Raw genomic sequence first — 25,011 nt, 5'->3', positions numbered from 1 at the left:
AACAGCCTGATCAACTCTATGCGAAGGAGATGTCGCGCTGCATGAGGCAAATGGTCACACCAGATACTGACTGGTTTTCTGATCCACGCCCCTAACTTTTTTTAAAGGTATCTGTTACCAACAGATGCATATCTGTATTCCCAGTCATGTGAAATCCATGGATTAGGGCCTAATGAATTTATTTCAATTGAATGATTTCCTAATATGAACTGTAATTCAGTCAAATCTTTGAAATTGTTGCATGTTGCATTTATATTTTAGTTCAGTAGATATGTCATACATGTTTATTTTTGTGAACAAGCAATTAAGAATTTGATAACCACAATCTGGGTAAAATGTAATTATGGTAGTCTTGGCACTCTGGTTACTGTACCCTGTTAAAGATTAGTTTACCGGTCACAAACACAGACATATGAACCATAGCTTGGTGATAACAGACAACCATCAGGAAGCTAACATAAGTAGAGTGCCGATGGTGAGGGCCAGACATGTGACAACCATCTAACCAGCCTGCAGATTCCTGGATCCACTTGTAGGCTGGGAAGATGCCTGCTCACACAGCCAGCAGACGCTCTGAGGATTCCAGCAACAATGAGATTACTGGTGCCAGCCCAATGTTTCAGATGAACTAAAGGCTGGATGGACATCAACACCAAGCTGACGGTGAGAGAACTTAACACAAATAAAATACAATTTTACCAATGAATCATGTAACAATGCCACCCCCCCCCCAAAAAAAATACAAATAAATAAAATCGACACAGCTCTTTGTTAATTTCACTGCACAAACAGAATAAAATGAACATATTTTAGACAGCCACATTCTCCCCCMAAAAAATTCAAGAGGAGCGTATATAAAATCAAAGTATGGCAGTTGTCCTGGTTTAACTCCATGTAAACAAAAGTTAAAAGCATTTAAACAGAGGTTATCATAACCGTCTACAGAAAAAAAGTTCAGGGCATTTGAGGTGCACCAACTGTTTTGGTTTTGCTGTTAATTTGCTTCTGATGTCTGGAGGACAAGCTTTGGTTTCTTTCTAGAGCATAATTTCCCAACAGCATGTGTAGTTTCTAACAAGCTTGTATTGTTCCCTCATAATGGAACAATCATTTGGTTTGTAAATGCTCAAGTGTATAAAACAGATCCGTTCTCATCGTCTGGACAGTGGGGTGGCCCATCAAGTCAGTCACACAGTCAGGAAGGGATGCTCCAATGGGAGGGGGAAAATACTCAGGTGTTTTCCCTCGAATAATCTCTGGTCCCTCAACACTTCCATAGTCAACTCCTAACCCGACAAACAAAGATCACGTTATCGACCACACGAATGTGGTCGATAACCATTAGCGACCACATTCGTCACTGACCAGAACTGTAGTCCCGCAGTTACATTACATATATTATAAACCCCTACCACCTGCACACCCACCCACCCACCCAACCAGCATGCTCTTCCAAGTACCATAGGCATTATGCGTGACAAAGGTGTGAGCAATCATTTAGCACTTACTGAGTGTTCCCTCCATTTACAACTTGAAGACAGTTCCAAAAACAGTTCACCATTTGAAATGCCATGGCATGCTGAAATGCTGCCTTTGGCTGTCATTAAACTTTAGAAAAAATGTTTACAATCCAATAGCAATTAAATGTTAATTATCACCATGGCCTCGACATTTCATTTACCAAAAACAAAAATCAATGGCTGTGGCCTATTGAGGCGGTTTACAAATGCAGCTTTAGGCTTTTAGCACAAGTAATTACTTCTCCATAGACACAGGCTCTTCACGCTTTCAACGTTTCAAAAGAAGTCACTGTAGGGCTGTGTAACAAATACAGATGTCTTCAGCCCGAGAGGGCGGATGCAACCGCCTGACTCACTTTCTCACCTATCAATTAGTGCTTCCACCTCTCTCTCCTACTTTGCTCTACCCTCCCCAATCGACTCGCATCTGGCCAAGGGTGGGAGGATGGCGTGAGAGACAGATCAAATATTTCCTTCAGCAGAAAAAAAGAAAGACTTCCACCGAAAAGACAATGTTACTACTGACAACAGTTTATTTAGGAGAACATGTCTATTTCTCGGAGGGATGATCAGTGCATGATGGATTTTTGCTACAAACCCATTTTGCTCCAACCATATCATTTGAAAAGGATATCACTGTGTCCCAACAGGACCTCTGAGGCTGGGCTGAAATTGATATCGGAGTCCTTTGTTGACTGGTCTCCAGAACCACCAGTCACTGATCAACACCTATGGAGGCTGTAATATGACCTATATACACACACTATGTTTATGTAGACCTTAGAGTATACTCAAATTGGCCCATATGTTCATTGTATTCTATAAAACCGTGTCTATTTCTACATCCATCTGTTTTACATTTCATGTAAGCATCACAAAACTGAGCCCGTTGGAAACACTGCCCTTGGCCTGCCTTTGTTAGCGAGATCAGCCCTAGTGGGGGGCGTAAGGAGATCCGGAACAGGGAAAAAAAACAATTCAAGACCTCATGACATGGCCAGCCATCATTGTTCAAACAGTTCTGGAAAATAAAACATGGGTCCACAGAGCCAGTCCCAAACCTCAACAATTATAAGAAATGAATCGCTGACAAACAGCTCAGCTTGACAACACACTCATGGGTGGTAGTTCAAGCCCTTGTCGCCAGAAAGAGACAAGAAGTGCTGACACTAGAGGAAAAACATTAAGGCTGTCCAGGTGCACCGAGCCAACGTTGGGATCAGTTGAAGCCAGCCGGGCTATGGACTAGAACATCGAAAATATTACCAGCACAGTGTAGCAGACCAGGACACCTTCACAGTTTTCTATTCTCAGATAGGAGGGGATGTGGAGTGTTTGTGATCAAATTTGGAGCTGAGCAGACACCATAGTGGTGCTCAGGCTGAGGTCTGTTGGATCATTACCTTTTGGGTAATATTGCAATGGGAGGTATCAAATAATGGTCTAGGGACCTCCAAGGGCATAACTACAGACCTCATAATGACTAACAATTTTACACACTGAAATTCATTTTGCAAAACATTTCTCAATTACCAATAACCAGTGGTGTAAAGTACTTAAGTGAAAAAACGATTAAATTTTTGGAGGTACCGATACTTTATTTATATTTGACTACTTTTACTTCACTACATTCCAAAAGAAAATAATGTACTTTTTATTCAATACATTTTCCCTGACAGCCAAAAGTACTCGTTACATATTGAATGCTTAGCAGGACAGGAAAATGGTTAAATTCACACACTTATCAAGAGAACATCCCTGGTCATCTACAGCCTCTGATCTGGCAGACTCACTAAACACAAATGCTTTGTTTGTAAATTATGTTGTAGTGTGTCCTTCTGGTTTGCTTAATATAAGGAATTTGAATTTATTTATACTTTTACTTTTGATACTCAAGTATATTTAAAACCAAATACTTTTAGAGTTTCACTCAAGTAATATTTTACTGGGTGACTCACTTCAGTCATTTTCTATTATGGTACCTTTACTTTTACTCAAGTATGACAATTGGGTACTTTCTCCACCACTGCAAAAAAAACTCAAGGCAACTGACAGTGCTACTCTTATTTTCTTAATAGGATAGTGCAGTTTATTGCTCACTTGCAGCTTTTTATGTTTAAAATTGCTGGGATTCAATATCAACACACAGGCAGATCCTAAGCACTTACCTTTAAATTCAAATGTATGTTAGGCATTGTAATCATACGGATGAGTACACAGAGCAGAATTCATGATAGACAGACAATTCTGCAAACCCAACAGAGCTTTGTCCACACCTGCAATGGAAAACTACAGCCTCTTCAGGCATAATGCACCCCCACTCAACCAGCTATACACATAGCTTAAGAATACTTCCTCATCATATAGCATGAGGAACTATGAGCAGTTCCATTTACTGGCAAACATTTTAACTCTGACCCCTACAAATTGACCATTTTAAAAACGGTCTTTTGAGCACTTAACGACCAGCACTGTGAAAATGTCTCTGGGGTTTAATTTCAGCAGAAGTGCTAGATCAGCTGCGCTATCGTTTACGGTTTCCTCCAGCGCTCCCCCAAAAGGTAATCTGACAGAAGAGAAAAAAGCGGTGTCCCTGGTGAATTATGAATCTCACCTCCCGTCATGCACCAATGGGTAGGTTATTTTTGGACTCCCTCCTCCCCATAAAATAGTACATTCCATGAATTTAAACATGAGACAGTAAAGTGGCAGTCATCTCTGTCATCTGTCGAGTGACAGAAAGCCATTGATTTTTGTCCAGAATGGCCGTTTAGTGGATGGTCTATGTTGGGCACTTGTGGATCACCACCAAACCTACTTTCCTGGATTCATTGATGGTATATAGGAGTTTTCATCCAATGCTTTGAAACTTCATCCCCAGGACTTGACATATAACACGTTGCTCTTGCTGGTAATTTATGATCAAGCATCGACTTTGTGATGGCCAAGTTGAACATTTGGATAGAAATGTCAAATGCCCTTGAAAAGGTCTAGAGCAGCGAGCGGTTCCCAACCCATTTCCGTTCCGGGAACTACCAAATAACCAACAAAAGTGATGACCACCATTCGTGGAGGTGCAGAATTTAACAAAATATCTTAGCGGCCAAATTAAAACTCCATTTTATCAGTGAATGTAATAGTGCTGACCCCATTTAGTCGACTGGTCAATTGCTTGGTTGATAGGCTGTTCGTCGGCCGAGAATTTTTTAGTCGAGCAGTTTAAAAATATATATGTTATGGCACGTCTTGATTCACGCCTGTCTGAGTGGACTGATCCATTGCAGAGGCCGCAGGGATGGCACACCAGTAGTACATTAACCGTTAATTCCCATAATTTCAAATCTACAATGTTAGTCTGGTTACCGTAATTTCTGTTAAGGCTTCCAATATATTATTATTACAGTCTTTTACAGTTCTCATTGTCAGAGTGGACACGTTCTTTGCAGAGCGCACAACCTAGGCTACACTTGTGAGAAACAAGTTTGTGTATTTCATTGCATTTACAAGTTGTCAATTTATGAATTGTCTTCTGTTTGTAGCGCTCCAGTCAATGCTGAGTAAGGACGCGCACCTGATTAAACATAGAAGTAGACCTAGGCTACCTGGCCTGCGCGCAAACTTAGGCTTATAAAATGTGCCCTTATGGGGATCTGATAGCATTTCTGATTGTCGTAACTCACCACCACTAATGAGCTGTGTAGCTTCTCAAAGTAATTTTTTCTTCACCTCAAACAGCAAGCAAACGTCTGTTTTTACATCCATTGAGAATGACAATTCAGTGGTTCTTCCTATAAAAGTCGTGTCGTACTGCAACACAGCTTGCGGGCTGCCGCAAAATTCTTTGGCACGTTATTTAAGTGTCAGCCATTGTTGCCAGTAATGCTAGTTAGTGCAAGTTTGACCACCAAAGGGCATCTTTGAGAAGCATTTGACTGTTTTTAATATTGGTTGTATGAGAGAATGTAACTTTTTTTGTAAGAACATAGTATATGGGATTGATTGTAAGAAATGTAGCTTAATTAATTTGATTAATATTATGGTGTTTCTATCCCAAGAAAAATTCAAACCGAAACCCTCAGGGTTTCCGTTAGGAATACATGGCGCTGTACAACGTGACCGCGAGCGAAGAGCAAAATAATCCACACCCTAATTGTAGGCTAACCAATGTAGACTATTTCAAAAATCTTTCCAGCTCTCTCCCTCGATAACCACTCAACGTAAAAGGGATCCTGTGAAAACATCAAAATAGGCCTACACGATTACTTTTTATGCCTTGAGCAAATAGCCAACAGCTGTGTGTGTCCGGAACGGGAAACTGAAGGTACAGAATAATTATACAATGTTGCAAGTTTGATAGTGCAATTCAGGCTGGACCAAGTTGATACAATGTTTCAAGTTCCTTGCAGAGAGGTGATGCTTAGCCAATGTAATTTATATCAGGATATTTTCTACCTGCAGGCTGCAATGTTTATATTTGTTGTCTTTATGTAGGCTATTTTCACATACAGTAGTTTGTCATGGCAATAGGTTATTTTTAGATATGTGTAATATGAATTTAGATTGATAGAATTTGTATTAATCACATGAAAATGATTTTGAGATACAAAGACTATTATAAAATAAATTAAACTGTTCAACGAAAATGTGCATATGAAAATCCTAACTGGCACGCACGCAGATCGGTAGAAATGGTAAGATAAATTGGCACTCCAAAAGCCTTTATACGATTGAGACATGGTTTGTGTATGTGTGACATTCAGAGGGTGAACGGGCAAGACAAAATATTTAAGTGCCTTTGAACGGGGTTTGGTAGTAGGTGCCAGGCGCATTAATGTCAACATTAGCCAGCATCCTCGTGGAACACTTTCGACACTGTCCATGCCCTGACAAATTGAGCCTGTTCTGGAGGGGGGGGTGCAACAATATTAATTAGGTGTTCTTAATGTTTTATACACAGTGTATACTCAACTTGTGTCTGGAGGAGGGAAAGAAATGTAAAAAAAAAAAATCTTCTTTTTTTTTTTTTTAAATGTGTGGACCACATGTAGTACCCCCGCGGACCACAGGTTTAAATCCACTGGTATAGAGAGGGAGTCGGAGATCGACTACTTTTTACCTGGTTTATACATGGGAAGAAAATGTACAGAAAAGTGAGAAGGCTCTAATATTTGCCAGGCCAATGTAAACATGCTAGTGATGGTAGCACCAGAGCTTTGGGACACATTCAATCCCCGAACTTGACTTGCCTTTCTACCCTGCCTGGCTAGAAGAGTCGCCCAGTATACAAATGCTGAGATGTGCCAGCGCACATTCATAGGAAGCAAATGTTTCAATTCACAGATCTCAGAAAGTGATTTTTTCCCCCAGAGACTGAGCTTTAACGGCAAAAAAGAGATTTTGGCCCCAGGCGATGCCAGCGTCTGGGTCAGCCTCAATAGAATTGTTTTATTTTATTTATTTTGCTTTTAATTTCCTGTCCGTCACGTTTCTTCCGCCCAGAGCAGTTTTTGCCCTGAATAGACCCTACCCTCACAGAGCTCTTCCAAAGGCTACTCGCTCGGCCGGCCAACTAGGCTATCTGATTACTGAACATGACGTCTCTGAAGTGGGGGAACATCTCAGAACAAGCTTATGGGTGTTGAAAAAAGGAGTTTGACTTGACTTTGAAACATATGCCAAAACTGCAAAACATCCAGAGTTACAGCAATGGAAAACCACAGCTGTGAGAAACCGCACCCATCCCTGTTCTCTGCAGTGCTTGGGATAATTTCAGGATTAGTATCGCTTCCCATCACAATGGGACAACCATGCATCCACCTGAGCCTGGGGCTGCAGAGTGGAGTGGTGGTAGAGGGAGGTTACGGGTTCAGACGGTGGGTGGGATGCTGCATCCTCAGTCTGGATAAGGTATCTTCTGGCAGCCGCTCCAGTAATAATACCATTCACTTCCAAGACGTAAAGCTGAGAGATGGCATCAACCCCTGTTTGTTTAAGACATTCTCCTCAGTGCAGAGGCTCAGTGCCAAACTCCAGAGACTGGGGCCCCTTCTCCCCATCCCAAGGATATAGAGATATCATGCTTCAATCAGGTCCGAGTTAGCAGTGCTTTTTTCCCCAGATAATATGCAATGGAGGACTCCTAATGAGTGCAAACGCCTTTCTGTTGCTGTGGTGAAGGGAAAGGGAATAATAKAAATAAATGAAGGAAAGCTGGGGAAATTAAACCAAAGACAAGCGCAAACAATAGCAGAGCAAATGATCCCATAATATAGAGGTAAATGATATCAGTCTCAGTTCCACTGCACAGTCAGAGCGTTAAGAAAAGGGATAGAGGATGAAGTTCCTGCATGTAGACTTACTGCATGTAATAAATAGTACATGTCAATTGACAGAGGTAAAAAGGAGATCGAGATTTAGAAACAGATACATAGCCATAGGTATAAATCACATCATATACATTTGAGAAGGTAATTCATTATGAGACGAAGTGTCGTGAATTATGAACGGCATCAAATATAGGCAGAATATTAGTCTTAGTCTGCTAAACAAAATAATGAAATGGATAATACTGTATTACTTACAGTGAATACAACACTACTACACTGCAGACATTGCTTTTGCATTGCAATGGGTCCAAAAAAGCAATTCAGTGGAATGTAGTGGACAACATTGCAGCAAGGTGGGTGTTAGGACATCGCAATGAAGGAACTTGAATGTTGACCTGCCATTTACCGTAAATATATTTTGGTCTCGAGCTGCTTTTTTTGGTACGGTGCACTATGGGTATGCCGAAAGAGTGAAGGCATAGCAAGACTAATCACAAATGTTACTTCAGGACACAGTGCAGGTCGACAAGCAAATCAAACCCTACTTGCCTCAAGGTCATTGACGCAACTTGTTTAATGCTACGATTTCTTCTTTGTTTTGATGGCATCATTACTCTAAGGAAAATATACATCTTTATTTTGCTGTAAAAGTGCAGGAAGAACAGATGGACAGAGAAAGAGGGAGAAAGCAGGTCTGATGAGTTCCATGTGGAAACGATATGATTGAAGCAGCAACTTGAGGCCTTGATGCCTGCCACATCCTTTGATTCCAAACAGAAAAACACACACACACACTTCTGTGATTTGCTTTGCCAGTGGACAAAAAAGGGGGAACATTACCTTGCCATGACAACAAAAGCAGCCAAGGCACGGCCCCTTGTGTTCCTCTCCTTTACAACTCCCTGCGGTGTAACACAGATGAGAGCAGAGAGCCAAAGCAGTACACACCTGCAGCTACATACCTCTCAGACACTGGGTTTGGGGAGAAGACAAGGCTGGGGGAGAGGACAAGGCTGGGGGAGAAGACAAGGCTGGGGGAGCAAAAGAGAAAGCTAGAGTACACGTAAGAGCATAGGTAGTGTACAAGGAGTTGGTACAATGCATTGAAGGTGTAAATGTTGAGGGAAGTATCACGGTTGTTTGGCATCAGTCTGCCATAACACAAACCGTATATAGAGAATGCTGGAGATTGTCAGGGAATGTGCAGAGCGCTGAGGGGTGGGGAAGGAGCTAGTGGCCGCTGTGGGGAGGGATGAATTAAGAGTAAATAGTGAAATGAGGGGACATGACTCCCGTATTAGAGAGGGAGGGAAGGTGACAATAACAGACAAGCCTGCATGCTCCTCCTCTCACTAGCCTCCAACATATTTTAGATTCCGATAATTCTGTGACCCTCACTCGGAACCAAATACGTAAGGGACTTAAAATGAAACGTTTGCTGTGGTTTAAGTGGTGGACCGCTCAAAGCTAAAATATCCCATTTAGAAGACCGGGAGCAAGGTTTCTTAGTTGAGGACATTCACAACATTTCAGAGGAAGTGCTAGAACTAAACATGGTGAGACAGGACTTACTGAGGTGAAGGCCAGGAGCTCTTCTTCAGTCAGCTTATGGATTGGGTTGTTTTTCTGGAAATCAGTGCTGCAAGACAGAGACATGACACACTAATGAACATGAAGTTATAAATCGGATACAAGCCCATCTCTGCCTTCCCCCTATTGATTGCAGTGTTCTCCCGTACATTGATGCTCCAACGTGATTTGTTTCCCTATCTATTGATTTATTAACAGTCAAGTGCTATTGTTCATTTCGTTGACGACCCATCAGTGCATTGGCCATTAGACAGAATTGCCTGTGCTATGATAGAAAGGGCTTTCATTGTCCCCGAGTCTATGAGACCATTCATCTACAGGTAACTGCCAAAATAAAGGAATACAAAGTATATTGAAAGCAGGTGCTTCCATACAGGTGTGGTTCCTGAGTTAATTAAGCAATTAACACCCAATTATGCTTAGGGTCATGTATAAAAATGCCCAGTTGCCAATTATTTTGGCTACCATGGCTGGAAGAAGAGATCTCAAAGGAGCATGGGGGTTTAAAGGATGTGTGTGTGTGTGTGTGTGTGTGTGTGTGTGTGTTGTGTGTGTGTGTGTGTGTGTGTGTGTGTGTGTGTCAGTCACCAGATCTCAACCCAATTGAACACTGCTGGGAGATTCTGGAGCGGCGCCTGATACAGCGGTTTCCACCACCATCAACAAAACACCAAATGAGGGAATTACTAGTGGAAGAATAGTGTTGCATCCCTCCAATAAAGTTCCAGACACAAGAATTTATGCCAAGGCGCATTGAAGCTGTTTTGGCGGCTCATGGGGATCCAACACCCAACTATGACACTGTTGGTGTTTCCTTTATTTTGGCAGTTACATGCACATCACTGCACCGTCTGAGGGGCGATTGGTGTCAGAATAAATTGTGTTTGTTCTTTTTGATTAACAATTCAGAGTGGTTTTGCAATCCCGCAGCCATGTGCCTGCCTGGCCAATCAGCATTAGGCAGGTGGACAATACTCCCATGGGCACAACACACTGACCTAGACAAGGCAGAGGGCCAGAGAGTGGTTTACTCTCCTTCATTTTACTGATCTGAAAACACTAAATAAAAGCAATGTGGAGAATGGCTACCAAGAATTAGTTTTCACTTGTCAAGCAGCCATTTTAGACTACTGAGATGCACCCGTAAAAGGTAGAAAACCAAAGCCTGAATGGAAACTTCTGTGGCCAGCTACAAAACCAGAGCAGGTTTTGGCAGGAGGGGAGCAGTCAAGTTGGGGGTGTTAGGGGAGTCTGTTTTCCAGACCAAAGAGGACTTTGATTTCAGGAAAATTAGATTCAATAATAACCAGCAGTCCTTTACAAATTGTGTTTATTATTTTCCCACTTTAACATAGTTGAGCATAGTCTGCCAGGTGAGAGCTGTCCATCTCTCTGTGTGTGTGTGTGTGTGGTGACCTGTGGAAAAGCCACAGAGTTCGCAGGGTTCTCTTGGAACCCTTCAGTAGTACTAAATGAATACGGCCACTTAGAGGAATTTTTGACATGATAAATCACGTACCACACCAAACCAGCAAAAAATATTTACATATTTCATTCCTTTTGAACAGCTGTTATGGTTTCCTCTTCCACATTATTCGATTTAACCAAAGAAATCAAGCAATTTCACCTATTTAGTCCTTTGGTTGACTGAACTTTTTTGATTACACTTACAATTTCTGAAAATGTAATGGTGCAGCGCCAAGTTCTATGATTAGAGTTTGTTTATTAAAAAAGGTACATTTACTCCCCAGTTATGAAGGACAGATCTTTAACGGACATTCTTCTTAAAACCTTTTAGAACAGTCATTGAATAATTGCAAACAGGAAAGATTCTGACTAACGGGGGATCTACAAACACGGATTTGATGACAGCATTATCATCCGTAATTGTTTTCTGGCACCAGGCATGTAGTCCACAGGTCCATTATGGGTAGGAGGTGGATGGAGAAAGGCAACAGTGGGTTTTGGCCAGGCTAGTGCAGTCATTCTGTGTAATGTCATACAGTATGTAGAGAAACCAATACCAGCCAGCGCCATTGACATCTAGTTCCTTCGTTTTTTTTACCGGCAGGTGGTTGTAGGGGGTGTGACTGGGAGTTGCCAGGCCCCCAGGAATGGCAGTAACCCAAGTCCAGGGAAGAGAAAGGATAATCCAGACTGGGTCACATTCCCAAAGCTCAGTCGAACGGCGTGAACTCGCTGATACACTACGCCTAGGAATGGTAGGGGAGAGCAGGAGCACAGGGCTGGAAGTGGTGGACTCCCAATACTCTACACAAGTACAGTGTCAAGTGTGTGAGTGCGAGCTTGTGTATACACTGGTGTGTGTGTAACTGTGTGTGATGAATGCACACGTTAATAGTATTGAATCTGTGCCGTTTGACTTGGTGCATAGATATGACCTTTTATCCTTTGCAACCTATCAAGTCAGAGGAATGGCAACAAAACTCAAAAAAGTATCGGGAGGAAAGTATTTGATACAAACACGGCATCGGTGTACTATATTAAGCKTATATATTGGAGTAGGGTGTTTTACAATGATTTTACCAACTTTCTCTCTTGCTTTTCCACCCCATGAAAAAGATGACCTGTTCACCAAAACATTGATATTCCACATTGAACCCAGTCAAAGATTACAGGCCAGACATTCAATCTGGCTATAATGGTTCCTCAACTAAAACAATCACCTTTACACTCCGCTATTTTCCCCTCTGGGATGTTTGACCAGATGCCGTTAAAGAGGGTGTGAGGATGTGTCAGTGTGTGTGCGCACGCAGCTGCAAACAAGCCTAAATGCTACCGTGCAGAATTTACTTTGACATCCACATTTCGACCCACTCCAGCCAAGACTAATTTCGCACACCATTGTTTTGTGGMTAATTCGCCTCTCCTTTCCACGGCTACACCCTAAACATGCACACAAATCCCTCTTGACAACAAAGTGATGTGGTTAGGGTCATTTGGAGGGTTGAAGAGTAGCAGGATACACATTGAGTGTTATGCAGGTACTGTAGGCGAAGTTTTAAAAACGGCTTTGAAAACCTCTCAGCAGTTCTGCATGGTCACTGGACCACAGAGAAAAGGGAGTTGTGGGAAGCATCCTTGGACATTCAGCAGACTAAAGGGGAAAACTCAAAAAGATAACATGTCAGCTATTCAAATCACAAAGGATGGTTTCTCTTACCCCAAAACTGCATGGCACAGAATTCCAGGGATTTAAGTAATTATTAACCATGGCGACAGGGGTTTTCGGGTGTATTATTGCGTTACAGATAAGCGGGAAGCTGGTGTGCTACCCCCTCACATGACCCACACCAATCCCCCTCCTGAGACCAGCGGTTAATCCATTTTCAACGATCAGTCAATCCATTTATATCGCAGCCCAGCGGAATTATGTTGGCTAATTATTCCACGCCTACAATTTAGTCACTTAACAGGCGCGAGGCGAGATGAAGACTTTTTAACCAGCCTTCTCACACATGCCCAATTAAAGAGCGACATCAAAATGTGGCCCCAGAGGATGACGTGTAGCTGGGTTGGTTGTGTTCCCACAACATGTAGACTTACTCTGCACTATAGGGTCATTGAGCTCCTATGTGCCAGGAGTCTCCTCTAGATCCTAGCCCATTGAAGGGAGGGAAATGAAGGGACAAACTGCAGAAGGAAGTAGTRCTCTTTGATACGACTGTCTCTAGAGACGTACAGGGAATTTACAGAGATTGAATTTGTGAGGAGAAACAATTGTAACATTGATGAGGGCCAAGTGCTGAAGAGGAGTAACGAGTAACACCTGATACTCCCCCTTTGTCCAACCCAAGGCAGAGGTGTGGTTAATACAGCACACAGCCCTGAGGTTCACCCCTGGAGCAGAYAGGAGGGGCAAAGCACCAGAGTACCTAAAGAGGACACAAAGCAGAAGGGGGGGACGTGTACCACCCACCATGCTCAGGGGGGAGGGGCCACCCCTATCACGCAACAGATATACAATGAGAGCTAATGAAGTTGGACCACAGTGTTCACTCTACAATAATCTCGTCCCCTCTCTTCATTTCATTTTCTTACCCTTCCTCCCTTCACTTTACCTACCCCCTTTCCCCTCCTTGTCCCTTCTTCCCTTTCTCCGGTTTACCCTTCTCTCACTCCACCTCCCCCCACCCATACCCTTCTTTGTCCCTTCCTGTGCCGCTCATGCTCTTGGCATCTGTCACAGTGAGCTTGGAGGAGAGGCGGAGAGTGAGAGCACTCCCTGAACTCTGAAATCCCTCTGACTCACTCCTAAGCAAAGAAAGAGACAGACAGAGGAGGAGAGAGTCTGCTGGCCTCACCATCGCCTCATTTTGACACCTCTCAGGAGGGGGAGAAAAGCATAGAAAACGCCAGGAGCAAGGACATCACTCTGTAGCAACCATATCAGATGGAGGCTTCGGAAAACAGATCATAAATGGAACACAAAAAAAAAGCAACCTAAAAAGCATGAAAACCTGCAATGAAATGAAGCAATAGTAACAGTGATATACTGTTAAGAGCTGTCATAATCCAGTTAAATTAGAAAAAGGCATCTATAAAAAGATTTTAACATTGCTGGTAAAGTTTAATTAAATTTATTACATTTGTTTGGAATAGGCCTCTCCCCTGTAGAGGGAGAGGCCTATTCCAAAAGGACTGAAAAACTATACTCGTAAAAAAGGCCCTTTGGCTGGGGCCCCGACAACCAGACTTTAAGAAAAAAAAAGGAATCTAACACGGGCAAGAAGGCAGACTAAAAACAGTTTATAATAAAGTGGTAGAACTAGCAGACCCCAGACACGCACACACACACCATCTTTCCAGTCGGTGGAGCAGTGAAAACGGGGACAGAAGTTCGGCCCACTGTCGTCAATCACCGGGCCTCCCAGCGCACCCTAGAGAACAAAACTACCTCCTCTGTAGACCTTCACATGACCTCTCCATCCCATCCTATCCCTCGCCTGCCACTTGGGAGGCACATCTTTTTTACTGATCATGTTAGTGTCTGGTTTAAGTGTCTGGTTTAATAAATGGAAAACCTTGGCTAACCCTTCTCCTTGACTAAGCTTAAATATATTTCACTATATCAATGAGGAGGACGGATGACGGGGTTGCTTATGTATCACCGTTGAAGGATTGTGTTCGACAACCATCCTTATTTTAGCCCGACATCTTGATTGCTATTGGTGACGTAGATAATAGGTATGTTCATCATTTGATCCTTGTAGTGTCAATAAGGTTAACTGTATTCCACACAAAATGGCCTCCTAGCCCTTGACATCTAGTCTCACAATGGAACAGCCTTGATATTGACAATTGAGACTGTTAGTAACCTTTATTGAGCATTGGGGTTATATTCACTGAGCTGGCCGGAGTGTGATGTGTTTACATGTAGATGTCGTGTTCGTTCCTTGATGAATGACAAAGTACTTTTTATAACCAGATACTTCAGCTAGAATTACAACGATGTGTAGCCATCCAAGGCATACTATCAAAACCAACTGGGTGGGTGGTGCATTGCATTATGGGTAGTGTATGAACCTGGGTCTCCCAAAGGAGCAACCAATGTCTTAGATCGTGAGACCAAGAGGAAATTCCCTTTTGGTCCGAGGGCAGACACCGGTTTTTAAGTTCGCAGGCAGGGCTATCATCACGTGACCATGAGCAACCATGCTGACTCATATCCGTTACAGTGGCATAGTGTATTATAAGTTAATAAGACTAATCGACCACTTGACTATGCAATATTCAAAAACACACTRTACTCTAGACGAGGGCTGTCAAACTAATTCTGTCCTGGGCACCGCATTTGGTCTTCAACGAGGTCCGGAGGRCCGCACTGAAAATATATTTCCTTGCTGTAAAAATATGCTAAAAATATATATATATATTTTTTTTTTACTCAAACCCCATCCGGCCTGGATGTTTGACAGCCCTGCTCTAAATTGACTAGAAGAGTCATGCCCATAGACACAAATCATAGTTATGATTTTGTGTTACTTATTTCTTAACTACTACTTTGAGTACTACTTTGAGTACTACTAGTCTAACCCTGCAAGTGTAGATCGCTTAGGTGACTGACTTAACTAGTTCATAGATCATAGTGTTTCGTCTTACCAGATTCCCAGGATTACGGCCTGCTCCTCACCGCTGAGGTCCGGCATCTGGTACTGTCCAGGCTCAGCAAGGTTGATCTGGTTCAACACAGTGTCATCACTGAGGTCATGGTCCTGTTGGGCCAAACACATACCAGACAGCTCAGCAAGGGGTTACTAGCACATCCTTCAAATAATAKCATATCATGACCGCAGGCAGGCAACCATAGAAAGGTAAGGCAGTCCTTTTAAGTGGTTCTCCACCGTCAGTGACTAAAAGTGATGGATTCATGGAGTTGGGAATGAAAGTTGAGGCAGGGCTTTTTTTTGAGAGATTACTTTTCCAGGGGAGTGATGGCTACTTCCTCAGGTCAAAAAGCACTCCTCACACTTTCCCCCCTCGGACTCCTCTTTATCATCCTTAACTCTCTGCATCTCTAGGCTACTTTCCTCTTTTTTTGTCTTATGTAATTGGAAGGTGGCTGGCCCATTTAGATTTGGTTCCAGGAGAAAAATCTAAACGTCTTGCTTCAAAAGAAAGAGTCTGCTACCATGCACAGCTTGTGAACACATGGATGCACTCACCCAACCACTCAAACATACCCCTAAAAGATGTCAGAGCTCATGATTACTGTGAACTGAAATCACAGTAAACAAAAGGGGAAGCGTGTTTTGGCCAATTTCTTGACTTGTAAACAAGTCTAAGGCACACACAAGGCAAACACTGAAAAAGTCCAACAGCCCACCACCCAAATTCTCTGGCCAGCATAAACACCCTGTAGGGTTTAACTGTCAGGAACACCCAGGAAAAAATGGCACCATCTTGAAGGGTTTGGAAGTCCAGAGTTCCTGGTTCCCTGTGGCCCTTGAAAAGAGGAAGCTAACGATGCCCTGCGTCACAGGCTGCACCTGTCCGCCAGGTGTCTGGGTCAGAATACACACCCATGGTTACACTCACACGGACCCACACTTAGGAAAACAAAGGTCAGCCCACCAAAGTAAGCCATCTACAGGATGGCTGACTGACTCAGTGGTGGTTTTATCATGCATTCACCTGCATCCACTCCAGATATCACAGAGACAGTTAAATGTTCAAAACCAAAATAGTTGTTCCATTTGCTTTCCGTATTGTAATTCCCCCCTTCCCTGTGATGTTCTCCTAATCGTTTTACCCCCGTCTGCTTTCCCTCACCAGCTGATAAAAGAACCAGCCATCTGTGGCAAATCTGGAGCTTAATCCCAGATTGTCTTTTTGCATCAAGTGCCTCTACTTTATCTGCATTTCTGACTGAAACCCTCCTCAATGGTGCATGACACGCAATGTTCCATAGGACAGAAAGAACACGTCACAATTCAAGAACCTGCTTTTGTTGAAGAATGAATCCTAATTCCTTTTTTGACTGACAAAGTGCTTTGTCTGCATATTACAACATAGACTTGGCAATTGATCAAAGTACACAGAAAGGTTGTGTCTACACTTAGTGCAAGCTATTACAGTAATACTGGGTGGGTACACTTGGTATTTCTTAAATACAGTATCCAGAGTATTTGTACCATGCACATACCTCTCACGCAGTCATTGGTTCTTACATTTCATATACAGGGTTGGCATTCCTCATCTCAGATTGAAAGTAAGTATTTCATGGTATAAGAGTATTGTATGTTCATGCCACCATTTTCATGCCATTGAGAAGGTCTTATCTCAGAGGAAGACGGGGTCAATTGCTACTGGGGTCTCACCCGGCTGCCCATGTTGTGTGGTGCTATTTCTCTCCGTCTCTCCATTCCAGCCAGCCAGTGAGCTCTGGCTAATGGGGCTTGATTTAGCCCATTTACCCCCCCCCCCTAGCCTGTAATGAGAGCATTAGTGGTCTGAGAAGCAGAGCCCGGGAGCAAGCAGGATCCCCACCACAGACAGGAGGACGTAGGATCAGTCACTGTATGGAATGTCCAGTACTGTGTTAATTTCATCACCAAAATAATGACAGAAATTAGTCAAACACTTCTTTCAGTGGCAATTGAAGAGACGATAACTGACTAAAAAGACCCAGAAAAAAAGGGAAAAAAGAAAAAAATTAAATTACTCAAATCTGACTAGTAAGTCGACAATATAAGAGTTGAATGATTGAGATCTTTTCAGTATTATTTGCAATTTGGCGGCAACAAATCATTGATGCAAATAAGAAACATGAAGTGGGTACTCTCCCAGTGGTAAAAGCTCCCGGTTGAAAAGAGGGACATGTTTGGAGCCACTTTACTKAGTGGAGACCGATTGCAACATTTCCATGGGAAATGACCTCAAGAGACATCTGTAAGCGCATCATCCCAATATATAGGTAGGCTAATAACAGATTGATAATGCTAGCAAGTAGTTTGCTACAACCTATCAGACCACTACTTATAACACTTTAAATTATAACTTTGATTACAATATACAGCGCATGACCAAAAGAATGTGGACACCTACTCGTCAAAAATCTTGTTCCAAAATCAAGGGCATTAATATGGAGTTGGTCCCCCYCCTTTGCTGCTATAACAGCCTCCACTCTTCTGGAAAGGCTTTCCACTAGATGTTGGAACATTGCTGCGTGGAATTGCTTCATTCAGCCACAAGGACATTAGTGAGGTTGGGCACTGATGTTGTGCGATCCCACACTGATCTCGACAAACCATTACTRTATGGACCTCGCTTTGTGCACAGGGGCATTGTCATGCTGAAACAGGAAAGGGCCTTCCCCAAACTGTTGCCGCAAAGTTGGAAGCACAGAATCATCTAGAATGCCATTGTATATTGTAGCAGTATGATTCCCTTTACGGTTCGATCCCAGGCTGTTGCCAAGCCGGCCGCGACCTGGAGACCCATGAGGCGACGCACAGTTGGCCCAGCGTCATCCGGGTTAGGGGAGGGTTTGGCCGGCTRGGATGTCCTTGTCCCACTGCGCTCCACCTACTCCTCTAGCGACTCCTGTGGCGAGCCGGGTTTAATTTTATTTATCTATTATTAAGCTCAAAAGCAACTATATTAAGACAAAAGATATTTGACACGGCTTTAAGATTCATGAGTCTTTGGATTAGGTTGCTTTATTATGAATGCCTGCTTGGACACGTTAGATGAAACAACGTATTTATTGAATAGCCCACCATCTCAGTAGTCTATTACACTGTCGAAAGCACTGAATGACTTCATAAGATGAATGACCAATTATATTGTGTGATGCTGTGGGGAAGAAAAAAAATGTGCGACCAAATCGTGGGCTGGTGACACCAACTCAAAAAGTTGGTGGCACTGGGGAAAATGTTAGTCTGGAGCCCTGTCAAAGGGTTTAATGTTTTTTTATCTGCTGCAGAGTAATGTGTTCTGCCAATTTGGCTGTTGGGAAGAGAATCATGCGATAGGATGTTATGCAGATAAATACGTTGGTAGGACAACGCTATGTACAGTTGAAGTCAGAAGTTTACATACACAAGTGGCCCACTGTTTGTCATTTTGACAGTAGATATTCAAGAGGACAATGAGTGAAGCCTCCACTTGAGAGTGTAGGTCAGCCTTGTTGACATACACACTTGACACACGCCAACTTACACACACACACCACTGGCAACAGGACCAGAGGGGCCGGTGGAGTCTGATTTAGTATAGGTACAAGCAGAACCCCAGCAGGATAGAAAAATGCAGATAGGATGAAATACGGGGGAAACCAAGACGGATCACAAGTTGAATACAGACCGGTCAGAGGGGCTAAACAAAATAAAATAACAGCCCCCTCTGCTTTCTCTCACCCTTCATTCCATCTGGAAAGTCTGCATGTGTCTGTGTGTGTGACATTCAGCAAACACCCTCCTTCACCTTTGTCCCTTGACATTGTTGGGTAGGGTTCAGCCCAAACCAGGGTCTCCAACACCCACCACGGGGCCCCTTGTGCTTGTGGAGGCCCTTTCCACTTGCCATACTTTTTAGTGTGTATATATAAGTGTGTGTGTGTCTGTGTGTGTGTGTGTGTGCGTGTGTGTGTGTGTGTGTGTGAACCCACTACGCCATGGGCCTCTAATAGGCACTTCATCATGGGGGGAGTGACACGGTTTGGGCCCAGGGTGAGAGTTAAACAGCTGGGCGCTGTCTGCCTCACCTCTGCTCTCCACTGCTGTGTGGCTCTACTGACTGGATATTTGATTGTTCTAGCAGGGAGAGACGGGGCTGAGATGATGACAGAGTCAGATGGATTAGATAGACAGCAGAAGATAGCTTAGCCCCTGAAGTGTCAGCAGGTGACTGGCCCACATGCTTGGCTTGGAGAACGTCCCTGGACAGGAGTGTCAGATCATCGCGTGATGCTGCTGGATCATAAAACCACCATGTCCATGACAGAGCTGCCTGCTTTCTCTAATCTTCAAATCAATCTACTGGGCTCAGATGCTTCATCCTTGTGCACAGGTTAAAGGGTTCATGGTAAAAAATAGCTCAGGTCAGGGTAATACAGGGCAATAGTTATTCAATCAGCACTACATTCTAAGTAATAACCTCCATGCTGTACATCTCAGCAAAAATCTATTGAAAACAAAAATCAATATCGTTCATCAAAAAAAAAAAATCCGCACTTCACGCGCTGCAGTTCGAGGCTCATTCAAAATGAGTATGGATTCAAGGATGAAGCCTAGACTGTACAGCACACTCCACTGGCTTCTAGTCGAAGCTTGCATCATCTTCAAGACCCTGGTGCTTGCCTACCGAGCAGCAAGGGGTTACTGCCCCTCCTTACCTTCAGGCTATTTTCAAACACTACATCTCAACCAGAGCACTCCGTTCCACCAACTTTGGTCTCTTGCTCTCCCTCCCCTACGGGAGGGCAGCTCCCGCACAACCCAGTCAAAGCTCTCCTCTGTCCTGGCATCCCAATGGTGGAACAAGCTTCACCCTAAAGTCAGGACAGGAGAATCCCTGCCCATCTTCCAAAAACATTTAAAGAGCATCTTAAATACCTCGCCGCCATTGGACTCACCATCTCGACGGACGAATCTGAGTTTGGCGGATGCCTGGTGAACGCTACCTGTCAGTATGACAATGCCCCCGTGCACAAAGCAAGGTCCATACAGAAATGGTTTGTCGAAATCGGCGAGGAAGAACTTGACTGGCCTGCACAGAGCCCTGACCTCAACCCCATCGAACACTTTTGTGATGAATTGGACCGCCGACTGCTAGCCAGGCCTCACTAATGTTAGTGGCTGAATGGGGATTCCATTGCAATGTTCCAACATCTAGTGGAAAGCCTTCCCAGGAGAGTGGAGGCTGTTATAGCAGCAAAGGGGGGAACAACTCCATATTAATGCCCATGATTTTGGAATGAGATGTTCGATGAGCAAGTGTCCACACACTTTTGGTCATGTACTGTATCTTAAGATGAACTCACTAATTGTAAACTGCTCTGGATAAGAGTGTCTGCTAAATTACTAAAATCTCAAATGTACAGTATCGCAATAGAATGCCTACCCGGATCACATATCTGTGTAACCATACTATGTAGCTTCACAATTCATCTAATTTAGAACAGAGAACTTGAGAGCAAATCTGTGGCGAGAGGAGTCTCCTCAGATCATGAAGCCTGGGGTTGAGGTGCATTGCAGTGGTGAGCAGAGTGGATATGGAGGATCAGGTAGGGGTAAGTGTGTGTGTGTGTGTGAGACAGAGAGTCAGTGGGTCTGGGGTCTGATTCATGCAGAGCTGACAGGCGCGCACAGTGCAACTTGTTTCCACTCTCTCGGGGTCCTTTGGGTACTTGGCTCTTTCCTGCACCGACAGCCGCTCCACGGGCGTGCTGGCCAATCACCTAGCATCCTGTCGTCACTAGAGCCCGACCGATAAATAGGTTGACTGATATCAGCAGATACTAGCCTTGCACAGAAATATTTGTTATTATATACAGTACATAGAATAAAAAAATATGTTTGCTCATTTGCAGTAATTTTTTGATTTGTTCAACAAGCTGCTCATTGAACATCATTCAGACCGTAAGTCACGACGTGAGAGAGTAGGCATGGCGGTTTGACGCCGAGTAGCTTGCCACAGCCAGCGACAGCGTATTTCAATAAGTAAATAATAAAGTACACTTCACCAAGCCAGCAGCCCTGTACTAATCACATGCTTACTTAACATTAGCTGGCTAGCTAGCAATGTAGTTAGGCTTTGTCTAGCCAGTAAGATAGTTAGCCTAGCTAGCAAGCAAACTGTGTTTCTTATGTGCCGACACTGGACTGGCGCCAAAGTGAACTCATCCTTGATAAAAAAATAACACCGTTACTGTCTGGGCCTATTATGTTAGTGGGCTTATTTGTTTTTTTCCCCAAAATACACAATCTGCAAAAAGAAAGACAGTTGGTGTAGATCTATGATTCAGACCATGTGTTTGCATTCATGAGAAAACATTTTCGTAATTAACAGATAGCGTGTATTTGCCGGAACAATCTTTCATTGCGGGGTTGCCATAAAGTGTTTCTTTACATGACATTTGATTGTTGTAAAGCACTGTAGGCAATCTACTCAATACAAATGCTGATGCTGACATCTAGTGGTGACATTACAAACGGCATGTTACTGCATTTCACTGCATAGTTTGAACTTGAACAGCGCAGTTGCAGATTTACTTTGAGACAGTTTAATTCATTCAGTCCTTGTTTATTAGTGTTCTTGTAGCGCTTCAGCACAAAACCTAATGCATTCTTCTAGAAAAATATTTAAGTTGTACCTAACATGGAAAACTGAACAAGTGTTTTGTATTTAGAGGATATGATTACTTTTTGGTGGTCATCACATAACCACAAATAAAATAATGTAATTTTACATATTTAGTTAAGAAATCATAATTTAGTGCATCTGTTAATCTTCGGAAAATAATGTGTAAAAAATAAATAATTCATTCCACCTCTAAAAAATAAAAAAAACATTGACCGCAGGGATGGAAATTACAGTCAATTTTGCTGCCAACAAAACTGACCGTCATTAACCGGTCAACAAACGTAAAAKAWWWWWWWWTTGAAACAGTAAAAWTACGTGACCAACTGAAAATACTATCAGAAGTCTGTATATAATGACGAGATGCTTATGTTTCCGCCCTAACAACGGGAGTCGTCCCARGGCGAGAAGGCAGGCGACAMGCTTAGGCCCTGAATAAGCCCATAGTAAAGCATTGTACAGATTTTGCCGAGTGAAACATCTCGCTTCTTCCTCTGATACCATGCATGCATACAAGGACCAGACATTTTTCATTAAGAACTTAATGGAAACATGCAACAATAGCAAGCCTATCGTCTTACAGTCAAAAGACCGTAGCCTATTATTAAACATGCAACTCCAGTAATTTTCAAACATTTGCCAAAATGCAATTTGCGGAAAACAGTCCTAAACAGCGCACCTCATGCGAGCAGTTCCATATGTGACAGATGAAAATCTCCATTAGAAACTTAGAAAGAGGGGGAATATAATAGCAGCTACAATAATAGGTTGCTAATATGACTAGGATTGTCACTTTGGCCTATGGACAATGAAAGATAGTTGATATGAAAACCAATGGAACAATGGCATGAGGAAGTCTTTATAAAATAATTGCCTCCACGTTCCTACGGATGGATTTTCGCATGGCTACTTTTGAAGCCAGGTAAAACATGCCTCATGATTTGAAGTAAAGTAAAACGTTCAGGTTTCAAACAATTATATCGCTTCAATCTCCCATTACAAAGTGGTGGGTGACATGCTGATAGTCAACCGTAGGCAGGCTATAGCCTACGCATCCGAGTGGCGAATGGGAGGCGTGCTTTACGAGTTGAGATTGGGGGGAAAAGAGCTCCTTTTTAATCGTGGCAACCAACGTTTGTAACAAGATTGCATTTAGAATTTTCATTTCTTGCTCAGTGACTAGGCTTACAAAAGCAGATTTCACTCCAGTAACCTACAGGCTTCATGAGGAGCCCCTCTCGCGCTGTCTGACAGGTGGTAGGCCATTCTGCTCCTCAAACTAGGCTCTGTACACACTGGCCAATTTAATTCCACCAAATGATGCAAATTAACCTAAAACCAATAAGCATAAACGGTCAAATGTATTTTCGGCAGCTAACCGATTAACATCCCTAATCGGCAGATATATTTGTAAATCACTGACTTTTGCCTAACTAAAAATCGGTAAGAGACCCAGAAATCCTATATCGTTGGGCTCTAGTCGTCACCCTTCATTCAGTGACATCATAGCACTGTACCCATGTTCAGTGAGCCACAAAACGGAGGGAATCGCAACATATCCCAGTTCTGTACTGCACACCCCATCCATGGGATATGCATAAATCAGTAAAATGGTAGAAACCTAAGGGTAGTACTAATGGTAACTGGACCATTCTCAGTGCTGTGAGTCTGAGGGCAAGGTCATTATCCAATGAAGGGAAAGTAATGTGGTTGCTGGTAACATGCCATAAAAGAATATTAAAAAGTTTCAAAACAAGAGGTATCTAGGGATCTGACTTGAGTGGCTTGAGGAATGGGTCTCCTGAAAATAGCCCACAAAAAACCTGTCCTCCCTCTCCGCCAAGCCAAAGGAAAGCTCGGCATGGACACTGGCTACGCCTGACCTGACAAATGAGGCCGAACAGCCGTTCTAGAATGCAATAAACCCACCCCCCACCGACTTCTCACTGAGGAAAGACAGAGAATGGGAATTCTCCCTGCAGTCACTTTCATCCTGATTTTCCAAGGCCTCCATCACTACAGAATATCACATCAGTTATTGAGGGGTGGAGATCCCCCTCTGCTGTTGACACTGAGTATCACACTGGATTTGCCGCCCAAAGTGAGCGAGGGTGAAGGTRAAAGGTGTAGAGTGCTTACCTTGGGCAGGCTGGCCAGTGGGGTGGGGGAGAGGGTCAGCTCACTGTCTGGCTCAGGGGCTGGGATGTCTTCCTTACGCTTGACATCCAGGATCAGCTGGGCAAGGAAGTTCTGCTGGAAGCGAGTCCGTTTGCCCAGAGCACCTGCATGAAGCGAAGACCTCATCCAATTACCATGTTACACATACACTTCCCTGACCAAAACTGTAGGCCTTCTAAAACAGTCAAGCTGTTACTGTATGTTGAGACCGGTCCAAGCCTACTGTACCTACCTATCATGTTCATATCTAGGCCAGAGAGTTCCTTGGCCCGTTGAAAGTGCTCCTTGGCTGGGTTGTACTCATAGTAGGTCAGAGACGTGTAGCCACATTCCAGGTGGAACTGGATGGACAGGTTCCGGAGGGTTCCCTCAGAGAATAGAGACTCATACTTCATTACTGCAAAGAAGATGAGGTAAAAGGATGAGAAGATGACCTATTTCAGTTAAACGTAGAATCATTTGCATAGATTTAATAAGCTATTATCAGTTAATAGTAAAAATAAATAAATACAAGTAAGTTTTTCACATCTTTCAAGTTCTCAAAACCTACCACCCCACATCGTATTTTAGCA

General features: G+C 43.2%; 1 protein-coding gene across 1 annotated transcript in view; it reads right to left on the bottom strand.

Moving 5' to 3' along the window:
• The window catches only part of ttc27 (tetratricopeptide repeat domain 27), a 127,555-nt gene that overhangs the window by 62,812 nt on the left and 39,732 nt on the right, over nucleotides 1-25,011 (bottom strand). Inside the window, exons 6-9 of the mRNA XM_023970027.2 lie at nucleotides 24,672-24,836; nucleotides 24,401-24,543; nucleotides 15,560-15,672; nucleotides 9,419-9,485 (exon numbers count right to left, since the gene is read on the bottom strand). Coding sequence (XP_023825795.1) covers nucleotides 9,419-9,485; nucleotides 15,560-15,672; nucleotides 24,401-24,543; nucleotides 24,672-24,836 — 488 coding nt within the window. The remainder of the gene's footprint in view (nucleotides 1-9,418; nucleotides 9,486-15,559; nucleotides 15,673-24,400; nucleotides 24,544-24,671; nucleotides 24,837-25,011) is intronic.

The sequence above is a fragment of the Salvelinus sp. IW2-2015 genome, linkage group LG25 (assembly GCF_002910315.2).
Source record: "Salvelinus sp. IW2-2015 linkage group LG25, ASM291031v2, whole genome shotgun sequence".
NCBI lineage: Eukaryota > Metazoa > Chordata > Actinopteri > Salmoniformes > Salmonidae > Salvelinus > Salvelinus sp. IW2-2015.
The sequence above is the reverse complement of the archived record's forward strand: the minus strand, read 5'-3'. Positions and strand labels throughout refer to the sequence as shown.